Source organism: Ananas comosus, linkage group 12 (genome assembly GCF_001540865.1).
Source record: "Ananas comosus cultivar F153 linkage group 12, ASM154086v1, whole genome shotgun sequence".
NCBI classification, from domain to species: Eukaryota; Viridiplantae; Streptophyta; class Magnoliopsida; order Poales; family Bromeliaceae; genus Ananas; species Ananas comosus.
Genome location: NC_033632.1, coordinates 4672667 through 4684365, shown reverse-complemented (window position 1 = coordinate 4684365; position 11699 = coordinate 4672667). Strand labels below are relative to the sequence as shown.

Genomic DNA, 11699 nt, shown 5'->3' with positions numbered 1-11699 from the left:
CTGTGGTTTCACACTTTTTTATTTTAGTACCCTATGGTTTAAAGTGTATCAAGTTAGTACCCTGTGGTTTCTCACTTTATCAATTTAGTACCCTATGGTTTAAAGTGTATCAAGTTAGAATACTATGGTTTTATTTTTGTATCAAGTTGGTACCCTGTGGTTTTATTTTTGTATCAAGTTAGTCCCTGTGGTTTTTTAAACCACAGGATACTAAGTGATAAAGTGCGAAACCACAAGATACTAAAGTGATAAAATGCAAAACCACAGGGTACTAACTTGATACACTTTAAACCACAGGGTACTAAAGTGATAAAGTGAGAAACCACAGCGTACTAACTTGATACATTTTAAACCACAAGGTACTAAAGTGAAAAAAAGTGAAACCACAAGGGGGGTATTTGAAGTTTTCCCTTTAATTTATGATCCTCGTGAACGAAGTTTATTATAAAAATGCTCTTTAACTCGAAGAATCATCAAAATCACGAGGGAAAGTTGGTTCTTCATTTGGGAGAAAAAAAAAAAAGGTCACTATTTTGTACGAATAGGGATATAACATGTAGGAAATAAGATTCTGAAGCTACATGTGAAAATATTCACATTGACGGGGTAAAATGCAGTAAGCGTATGTATAATTTGTAGATACTTGCTTGAGTTATTAACACTCGACCTGTTGAGAGTACTGGATATAGAAAAACATAAAGGACTTACACTGTCACTAAGGAGGTGCCTTTGGATAACTGCTCGGTCAACTGATACCCTCGACGATGGTAGTATAACAGGATCCTTCATTAACGTGTACTGCAGCATAGGATTGTGCAGGTATGCCACATTAAATTGAAGAACAACAAACTACTGAGCTATAGTCGAATTAACTAATTATCAAATAAAATCACATGAAAAATGATTGGATAAAAAAAAATGAGCAGAAAATAAAAAACATGGACTACCTTTTTATATTAATGGAACAGATCGGTACACTTGTTTGTGCATAAAAGTGCTATCCTATAGAAGAATCGAAGTACCTGAATTGGGTCAAGGAATTCATCTGGTATGTCGCCGAGAATAGCTTCAGCATCCATTGCTTCAGAAGCTGCAGCTTTCGCTTTAGCTGCAAGCTGCACAAACTCCTGGATAATTTTTCCATCCTCTCCAATTTTCCACAAAATATCAGCTGCTGTAGAGAACAGCTGCAGTATTTTAAAGGCCACGTCAGCCAGCAGAATATTACACATAAGATAAAAAAAAATTATGGACAATCTCCTCCTAACTATATATCATTCTGTATACAGATTCCTGAAATCTCATATTTTGCATTTGATCCGCCTACCAACATGTTGGTTGATTTCAGTCAAGTTTCATCAGACTTAATTGTTTCTATCAAAGAAGTCAGCGAGTATTCCATCAATTCAAAGAACATTTTATCAACAGAATCACAGAAACAATTATATTCTGACAGAGTCTTCTAAAATCAAACAATTTACTTCAGTTACGGATCCAAATCCCTAAAGGAAAAGGACTAGGGAGTTGTTTCCAAATGAAAGACAGTTAGGAGATGTCCATACATTTAGCCGATAAAAGAATTGTTTAGCATGTAGGATACACCTGCTCATTATATGACCTGCCGTCCTTTGAGATTGCCGCAGGAAAGATGTTCTCTTTGTCGCCTCTTGATATATGAACATAAATCTTGACAATCTTCACATGAGTACAAGATTAATCTTCATTAGAATACAATATATATATATATATATATATATATATCCACCTCTAATTTATAAATGGAATAAGATGATGAATAAAAGCTCAAAAGCATTTTGAGATTTGACAGAAACTAACTTGTTTCAGTAATTGCTTCGGCCTGAACTCATATTTCTCGGGATCTTTTACACTCAGAGATTTCCTCTGGGGCCCAGCAAGTTGTAACAGGAAGTAATTTAGCATGCTTGCTACTCTTTCGACCTACAACAATGAAAGTAAACATTAGTGATAGGAATTAGGACGATGCAGTACTAGAAGCGTATAAAAATAGATGTATCAAACCAAAATGTAAGCCGCAATAAGCATTTTTAACGTTTTTGCCAGGCCTCACTAACATGGACAAAGGAATGGTATAACTCTCCAAGTTTCAGATGCTCATCATCCTTAAAAAATATTTTACTAGCCACTGCATATTACAGTGGAGTTGAGTTAGAATACCTTTGGAAGCGGCAATAAGCATTTTTAAAGTTTTCGCCAGGCCTCCCTAACAAACACTAAGGAATGGTATAACTCTCCAAGTTTCAGATGTTCATCACCCTCAACAAAGATTTTACTGGCCAGTGCATATTACAATGGAGTTAGAATACTTTTGGAAGCACACATTAGATGCCCTTAAATCTCTGCGCAAACCCGCATCAGCATGGTGGGCATATGATGCACACTAAGATGGACAAGCATCGGAACCTGCAAGGTTCACGAAGCGCATCCGACAGGCGAAAACGCGGAAGAATCTTCTTTGTGATGCTTCCAAAAGTATTCTAGCTCAACACTATTATAATGTATATTATTATTATAAAGTCACACCTATTATCATGATGTGTCAATATTGATACTAATAGCGTGGGGTGAACTGAAATAATAATAATAACTAAATTTATTTAGCAACTTAAACTCCCTCAGAAATCAGGAAACAATGACCCAGATCATCAGAATTGTAAAAGCCCTGATCCGACCTGGATTTTAATGTGGAAAAAAAAACTGTCCAGGAATGGTTTAGGACTTCGTCCCTGGATTCAGTAACTTAGCAGGTTTTAAAAGTTCGGTTAAATTTTGCTGCACCTAATGAAGATAAAAAACGCAGAAGGATTGCATCACCATTTCTGGCAGAAGGAAAGGGGTAGGAATCTGTTCTGAAGTAAAAGCAAGCATCCCTACGTCTTCATTTGCCAATTTCATGTCAAATCGAACAATCTGGAAACAAAAATTTGCAGAAGTGTTAATTGATCCCATTTTTCACTTAGAGTATCATCGCAAGCCTATAGAGCAATTGATATCTTTATGGAAGAAAAAACTACTTTACGAACTTGGAAGTTGATAATGAACATACATTTTCTCGTGAATGAAATTGGCGCATTCTCTCCTCCCTCTCTTGAGGAGGCCGGCGTTCCCATTCAGTTGTGTTAGCCATTTCTGCCTCTATTTCTTTGAGCTCAAGAATTTTATTTAAACTCTCATCAAGAAGATAGATGCTATCATTGATAAGAAAGTTTAGAAAATTCAAGTATACTCCCTTTTCCTCTTCTCTAGCTATCTGCAAATTAAAAGGAAATAGCACTTGTATCATGCTAAGTAAACAGTGAGAATTTCGGGAATTTTGCATGTGTCAAAGATGCTAGGGGTGCTACAAAGAAGACTCACTCACCTGTCTCCATGCATTATTGTGACTAGGAACATCCCACAAGTATTCTAGAAGCTCAGCAATGTTGTGCCGAATAGTGAACTTGTCAAAAAACTGTACAAAGAAAGGTGCTTATTAGTAGACCAACGAAATCCAAACCTCTTTTCACAAATCACCCCAATTCCCAAAGTGGGCACAAAATGCGTGCATGCAGACACACACGCAAGCACATACACGGGTGAACATACACATTCACAACGCAGTTCATGGCTGAAGTTGGTTTATTGTTAGAAAAAGTTTTTAAAGAGGGCTACTTTGGTATGAAGACATTATATATATTAAGCTTATTAATTAAACCTATTAAAGGCCAATGTGATAATTAAGATTTTGCAGCGATATGTCTACATGTGGATAGATAACTTTGCTGTTAAAAACTCGGAAATAATGTAAATAAACAACCTGATGTTAAACATAGCACCCACCTGTGTATGAGAACCAGTAAATTCAATATCCACATAAAGCTTTAAAAGATTTCTAACAAGATACTCAAGAGATAATTGGTGCCCTTCAAAGAGAGAGGCTGTGGTGGATAAGCCGCTGCAATAGTTAGACAATAGAGTTGTCTTAAGCTCAACAATATAAACTAAACAAATTGTACATATTAACATTCGGTTAACCGATCAACCTTCTATGCGGAATCCAGCAATTCAATACTTCAACCATCTTGGCTCTTAAATAAGGGTTTTTGACATAAGATGGGCTTGCCATGAACATGATAATAAAATTCAAAAAGTCATCCTGGTAAAAAGATTAGTACAAAAAAAACCATAAGAATAATAAAATATCACGGATCAGCAGGGTATTTGTTTAGTTTGCTTCAAGTATTCTTTTTGCCCCATATAACCCTTGCAAGTATTCAAAATTGTGCAAATACCCTGCAAAGCTAGCAACTGCATGCACAACAAAAAAACTCATTATTTGCATTGGTTGCCCCTGCCCAAGGTATCTATGCACTACAGTTAATAGGCAACAAAGAATAAATCAAATAGAAAAAGTCAAAAAAGAAAACGCACCAGCACAAATCCTTCTAAAGCTCGTGGAATCCGAGAAGTTATAATAAGTAAATCCATTGCATCATCAATAAAATGTTCCGGAATGCAAGCAAATTCCATTGGGCACTTTGGTGGCAAAGGCATTTTAAATCCACCAACAAGATCAACCATCCATATAATTACTAATCTGTAAAAGGATAGCGCTCGTTGAAGAAGCGCACCATCCTTCGGATAACAAAAACTAATTAGATGCAGCATGCTATCAACCAATAAATTGGCAGCTACTTGTAAGGATACACATATGCATGTGATGTGCGCTAATGATGAAAATGTATATACAAAGATCACCATAACTATCTATACAATAGCTTAAAGAATTACCTTACCCAAATGTGCTGATCATATACAAAATTAAAGTATTGAAGAAAAAGGAAAATGCAGATTAACAAGACACAACCCAGAAGGCACAGTATGCACAAGGTTGATATTCTCATGAAAAAAAAAAAAAAAAATCAGTGAATAATTTTGACTAAACCCATTAAATAACTTATTTGCAGGCATTAGTTGAGCAGTTAACCTAAAATCAATTGGAATAACTCTCATATGTAATAGAAACAGAAACCATAATAGGTCCAACATTATTGAGCCCATCAGGGTTCTATATCCAAGCGTCATCAGCTATTGACTTTGGATTTTACATACCAGACTAAAATCCAGACCTCTTACATCGTCTGATAATCTTGTACGTATAGGTTGAGGTATTCTTTCCTTTAAATTTGTATCTCTGCACTTCGATTATCTTGCATAACAATTGAATGAGTTTTTGTTTGCCTTTGTAGTTTATATTCTGAACCCCTATCTATTCATATGATATATCGATCAAAAATGACATATATGTGAGTAGCATCACATTCATGAATGCTCATACAAATAAATATGGATAAACCGGTATCAAAAGATATATCCATATTAAATAAATAGGCTGAACATTTCAGTACTTTGACATTACTATCTCAATCCACAATCAAGAAAGAGGAGCAGATACAAGATAGGATTTGCCACCATGGATTCCTGTAGACACCAAATTCCAAAGTATATATCTTAAGACCTTAGGTTTAATATATTATCCTTATATTAAATTTATTTCTGAACAGACTGCTTCACCACAGCATATAAAAACCCACAAGGAGGCATTCTATGTTCGTATAATGCAGCATTAGCATTATTCAGATAGTTATGTTTCAATAACTACATCGTAATGAGATGGGAGTCATGGGACTAATTACCCTGTAAAATGAATAAAAATTTTACGTATAAATAGATTCATCGAATTGTTATGGAGCAAGTCTCAATGGGCTTGAAAATTATATATACAAAAAACAATATTAGCTAACTTGTTCTTCATGTCCTTCACTTCAGAGACACATGCTAACAAATAATTTAATATATTTAATGTCTTCATCTTTGCCGGTAAAATTCTAGTTATTATATAGCTTGGTACTTCTTTCTTGGAACCACAAAAGCCTTGTACCATTCAGGTAGGTGATTCATGATAAACAGAATATACAAGCATGACAAAGCAGTAATTACATGACAAGCTGTCAATAATTATATAATGAATATTGAAGAAACAGGTCACTAAATGTCAAAAACAAAGAAAAACAAAGAAGTACCTCTACCTAGAAAGATATAAATGGAAGATGGGATTTGAGTGTGATACGTAAAGCAATGGAGTGCCACCATTAATAACTCTCAATCAGTAGGTAAAGCATACTCAATATCACCGAAATGCCACTATGAAAGTGAAAAACTCTTGAACAGTGGGAAGAGCATACTCTTAATATCTGAGCTTCATAGCAGAGTTTATCTTGTGATAGAATCTCAATCACTTTCTCAAGTCGTTTTATATCTTCCTCAAGTTGCGGCGAGGCTCCCTGATCCCTCATGGCTTTACATGTAGATAGTTCTTCTTCATACCTTGCCAGCTCCTACAATTTAATTACACAACAGCTACTATTTATGAAGTAGATCAAAAGGTAACAGTCTAATTAGTAAATAATATATATAATCCAACTCCAGGACACGATAACACCAATATTGGTTTGCCAGGATAATATTTGCTAATAGATACCATCACCGAATTAGTAAATAACAATAGTAAGTGCTTCTTCAGGACTTGAAATCCCAACCATTATAGTGAGTGCTTCTTAAGTAATAAAAAGCATGAAAACTTATTGGAGATCAAAGTCATAAAACATATACATCATCAATATAAGAGGATTTAATACAGCTATATAAGCAAACTGAAGAAAAACAAGGTGACTGCATTCACACCTGAACAAGATGTTTGAAGTCCGATAAGGCTTTCATAAGCCCCAAGTTGAGTACTCTTGTTGTCATAAAAAAAGACTCGCAGATAAATGAATATTTTTCTTTTTTGGTGCAACTCATAAGTAGTCTGCCTTTTGTAAGTAAAGAAGCTCCACTATTATTGCCAGAACTTGTAGCTTCCTGTGATTCTATGAGACGACAATTATGACTTTGGTTCTCGATCCATGCTGCAACTTCTTCGGACGAAGCATTCATCGCTGTCAATTGTCTAATGTAAAAAATTTAATTAGCTCACTGAGAAGAAACATGTAAATCAACAATGAGTTAAATTATTTTGTTAGTCCTTGACTCTCATAGAGATACCAATAGTCCCTAAACTATCCAGGTTACCAATTAAGTCCATAACACACTTATTTACTTATTTCATCATATTTTGATAAATAGGTCCATTGATGTATTACTGTACAAGTTTATTCCATTTTCCAATGTGATGAGTAAAAGCAAATGAAGATAATAAAGTAATAGATAATTTACATTTGTATTATTAACTAATTTAGCTTACGGAACAAAGATGAAGTTTAAAACTGTTTGGCCCAAACAGACAAGTTATTAAGACTTTCAAGACTTAATCAACAAGAAATATAGTTCAGGGACCAATTGGCTGCTCCATAGAAATAGAGAGAAAAACAATTATTTCACTATATTCAGTAATACAAAAGAGACAAGATAGCTAAAAAAGACTTGCCTAAAATCTAAACGCTTGTTGTAAAATATATATTGTGGGTCAATCTTCTCCCTCTTTGATGCTGTTGCATCTAAAAAAGGTTCACAAAGCCGAAGCATTACTGCACTAAGATTCACAAACATCCCAGAACTTGCACATAACAATGGATCCACCTGTGGCGTGATTATGTTTTTGAGAAAGGCTTATAGTCAAGCAAAAGGAAAAAAAAAAAAACAAAAGGTTAAACGATTACCTGCATACGAGACCTTGCTGCATTTTTCTTAATCACCTCTGCTATAAACTCTAGAACTTTTTCTCGTGTATCTGTATTTTTTAATAATGTAAGGAAAACTTCTGCCAGACCATCATACAGTATATTCATGACTGTCTTGATTGTGGTGTACGATGATAAGAGATCAGCAGGTCGGCGAGTTGATGCGTTTGCGAAGCACTGTTGGCTGTTAAATTAATTTAGGAAAAAAGAAACAATTTTTTAAATAGATGCAAGAAAAAAGATCCAAAAACCACATAAGACTAAAAATAGGATATTGAGAAAGGATTGGGAGTTGGCACTATTGATACAGTAAAAATAGGCTTAAGTAACAAATTTTCTCTGTAGTCTCAGAAGGGTCTCTGTTAGCCAATTGTTGTGCCTTATGGACAAAGCGCACACAACTAATTAAGACTTCAACAAATCCTATTAATTGGCATCAAAGAGATGATAACATTTGATATAAGCAATTGCAGAAGGTGAACAGGATAAGAAAGAGAATATGAAGAAAAAGTGCCAATAGTTAACTGCATGAAGAATTTCAGACCCTTCGTTTTCCAGGGTGCCATTTTTAAAATATGTTAATTTTTGACTGACTATTTGTACAACTGACTGTTTGTGCATAGATAACAAGTAAAAAAAAAAGTATTAGTTGGTGCAATTCAAATCTCACATTGAATATTTATCCTGCTCAATCAAGTATCTATCCTTTTTTTGTAGGTAATAAGCAAAGTAAAGGAAACACTTTAGCTCCTAGATTTTAGCTCATTCAACCTAGCCATTTGTAAAGGAAACACTTGACCAGACTCCAACGCCGGCTGAATCTCAACAAACCAACAAATCCTGTATATGCATTTTTCTCATTCTCTAACTGCTACTGACTCATCCATTCATATATGGCATTGATTATGACAATTTGTTGCCACGTAGGCAGTGCTTAGCATTAACAGAGTCTTTTAGGTCTAAGAGTGCATCAATAGCAGTAGTGGCCTTACAGATATAAGGCAGTTTTAAATTATAGTTACCAACAAGAAAGAAAGTTTAGGAAAATTTAGTGCCGTCTTTTAGGTCAACGAGTACGTTAATAGAGGTGATGACCTTGTAGCCATAAGGCAATTTCAAATCATAGTTACTAATAAGAAAGAAACTGGAAAAATTTAGGGCACATTTTGATGCATGAATGCCTTGTTCAGAATATCTCTTTTGTTCACTCTAGGTAGATGCAAAAATTGAATGGCGGAGAGTATGAAAAGATGTATGGAATGCTCTTTAATATATACAGCCTCTAAATTCTCTCTCTGTGAATTTTGTAAATCACTCTGCAGTTGGAATACGTTATCCTAAAATATTCTTGATTCCGAGAAACTGTCAATAGACGAAAACCAAAAATCATAGGTTGCAATGGCAACAGAAAAATGCCATAAAGTACAAGTTAGCACTGGATTTGTTCCAACATCCTCCAAGTTCAGAAAAATATAACATTGAAAGATAATATTGCAAGATAATAAAAGTTAGAAATAAAAAATGAATTAGAGAACAAACTATACACTGTAATGTAAAACTTACCCAACATCTGGCTTACTCTTGAACTCCTTGTAGTCGGGCAGAGCGCTAACGTGAAGAAAAGCTCCGAGAATGCTTCCGATTTCAATCATCCGCCCTTCCCCGATCAATATATACTTATCCGTTGGAATCCAATGTGGGTGATTCACCAAAGCCTTGGCACAATTCGGGTATCCCACGAGCAAAAGCAGCGCTCGCAGCGGCTGCTGGAAGTTCCCTAAAGCAGAAACCTTCTCCACACTCTGCTTCAGCTTATCAAACAACTCCCCCATGATCGGCTCCAAGCTCTCCGAATCCGCTTCTCTGAAGAACTCGTCTAAGAAGCCGGGAGGGCTTTTGAGGTCCCCGGCCAAGCTGTTCCCGGCGAACACGTCCGTCGGGCCGGAGACCTCGGAGAAGATCAGAGAAAGGAGATCGGATGCCGGCGAGGCGGCGGCGGGCGAGGACGGGAACATGTCGGGGTGGCCGACGTGGATCCGGCAGTAGGAGACGACGAGCTTGCGGGCGTGCTTGATGGCGGCCTCGATCTCGGCGCGCACGGCCGGGTCCTTCATGGCGGCGACCTTCTTGGCCTCGTCCTGCGCGCGGCGGAAGCAGCCGATGAGGTAGAAGAAGGGCCGGCGCTCCACGGCGGCGGGGCCATCGCCGCCGCCGTAGGAGAGGCGGTCGAGGAGGACGCGCTCGGTGCAGTCGCGGGAGAGGAGGAGGGGCTTGCCCTCGCTGAGGATCTCCGCGGCGGTTTGCTCCAGGTAGACGACGCGGGGGTCGCCGCCGCCGCCGCCGCCGGAGGCGGAGGGGTCGACGAGGGCGACGAGGAGGATCTTGCGGAGGATGATGTCCTCGACCTCGGCAGGTGACCGCTGGGGCTTGGAGCTCGCCATTGGAGAAGGGGATCGAGATAAACAGATGGGTTTGATAGCTGAATCGGATCCTCGGATTACGTAGATCGCAGGGAGATCGGAATGAGAGGACCGGGGAGGGGAGGAGGAGGAGTTGGGGGAGGAGGAGGAAGGAGATGGATTTGGAGCTAGGATTTGGATCGGGGAGGAGAAATGGGGGGAGGAGAAATGGTGCGGGGATGGAGAGTGTTAGGGTTTTAAAAGGAAAGAGAAGAGCTCGAGATCGAGAGACGACGAAGAGAGTGGGTATATAAATAACAAATAATAGTAACTTTAATAAAAATGGGCAGAGTCGAGAAAGGAAGGCTTCTTTTGCATTTAGCCCCTCACTAATTTTTGTTTCATAAATAACCTCACAAAATTTATAATTATAAAACTAGTCCTATCCCCGCGACGTAAGCACCACGTCAGCAACTGACTAAAGTAGTGGTATAAGTTGAACACAATAAATCATTCATCGTGTTTAGACAAGATGAATAATTCACCGTATTTATGCTAAACTGCACTGCGGAACTATTTGAGTTTTTCTGCACTACAGAACTTAGATACTATTTAGCCGTCAACATGGTGATTCATTTATCGTGTGCAACTTAACCCTCCAAAGCCGCTAACGTAGCACTTATTTGACGCTTGCGTGGCAGGAATAGGGTCAATTTTATAATTACTATTTGTGAAATATTTTTCAAGAGGGGCTAAATTAAAAAAAAGCTCTTTTTTATCCAATAATCCTATAAAATTTTGTAATTCGCTAGCTAATCCTCTAAAAAAAATTTATAATTTGTCCCCTTTTTTTTAGAATCTAGCCTTAATATACAAAAAAATGTAAATATATGGTCCGTTTTGCCGAAACACAAAAATAATAGAATTTTTATGCAAAAAGCCTTTCATATTTTTATTTAAATAACTAGAAATGATTGGTAGTGTACATTGGGTTTTTTTTTAAAAAAAAAATCCTTAAAAAACTTCTAATTAGCCAAATAAACCTTCCAAAAATTTATTTGTTCAACTAACTTTCTTTTTGCCAGCTGAGTGTAACGTTGAATAAAAGTAAGAATGCGGTAAATTATTCACTATTTTTAGAAAGCGGTATATTATTTCTCAATTTCAAATTGCTATTGTTGTTTATAGATTTTTGTTGTATGGATGGTGAGAATCTTTTCCTTTAAGCTATCGTTTGATTCGAGTATAATTAAGAACTGTCTATTTCAGAAATAAGTATAAATATATATATAAGAAGAAGTAAATAGATTTTGCGTTTAGATGAAAATTGAATTATTTATAGGAATAAACAAAATAATGTTTGGATAAATAAGATGGAATAAGAAGAATAGTGAAGAACAGTAGAAAATAGTGGAGAATAGTAGGTAGTAATATATAGAAGATAATGATATTAGACTCTCATTATATTTGAGTTTAAATTTTAAATTTTTATATTTATACTTTTGAATTTAAAATTTTAGCTTTTAAATCTCAAAATTCGTAA

At 36.5% G+C, this 11699-nt stretch overlaps 1 protein-coding gene across 1 annotated transcript in view; it reads right to left on the bottom strand.

The window, feature by feature from the left end:
* LOC109718182 (probable ubiquitin conjugation factor E4) overlaps positions 1 to 10488 on the bottom strand; it is an 11104-nt gene extending 616 nt beyond the window's left edge. Inside the window, exons 1-15 of the mRNA XM_020244235.1 lie at positions 9321 to 10488; positions 7737 to 7941; positions 7505 to 7656; positions 6763 to 7027; positions 6264 to 6416; positions 4450 to 4653; positions 4062 to 4174; positions 3859 to 3973; positions 3401 to 3490; positions 3086 to 3289; positions 2854 to 2949; positions 1837 to 1959; positions 1603 to 1695; positions 1023 to 1187; positions 709 to 798 (exon numbers count right to left, since the gene is read on the bottom strand). Of these exons, the coding sequence (XP_020099824.1) occupies positions 709 to 798; positions 1023 to 1187; positions 1603 to 1695; positions 1837 to 1959; positions 2854 to 2949; positions 3086 to 3289; positions 3401 to 3490; positions 3859 to 3973; positions 4062 to 4174; positions 4450 to 4653; positions 6264 to 6416; positions 6763 to 7027; positions 7505 to 7656; positions 7737 to 7941; positions 9321 to 10198 (2946 nt within the window). The 5' untranslated portion in view covers positions 10199 to 10488. The remainder of the gene's footprint in view (positions 1 to 708; positions 799 to 1022; positions 1188 to 1602; positions 1696 to 1836; positions 1960 to 2853; positions 2950 to 3085; positions 3290 to 3400; positions 3491 to 3858; positions 3974 to 4061; positions 4175 to 4449; positions 4654 to 6263; positions 6417 to 6762; positions 7028 to 7504; positions 7657 to 7736; positions 7942 to 9320) is intronic.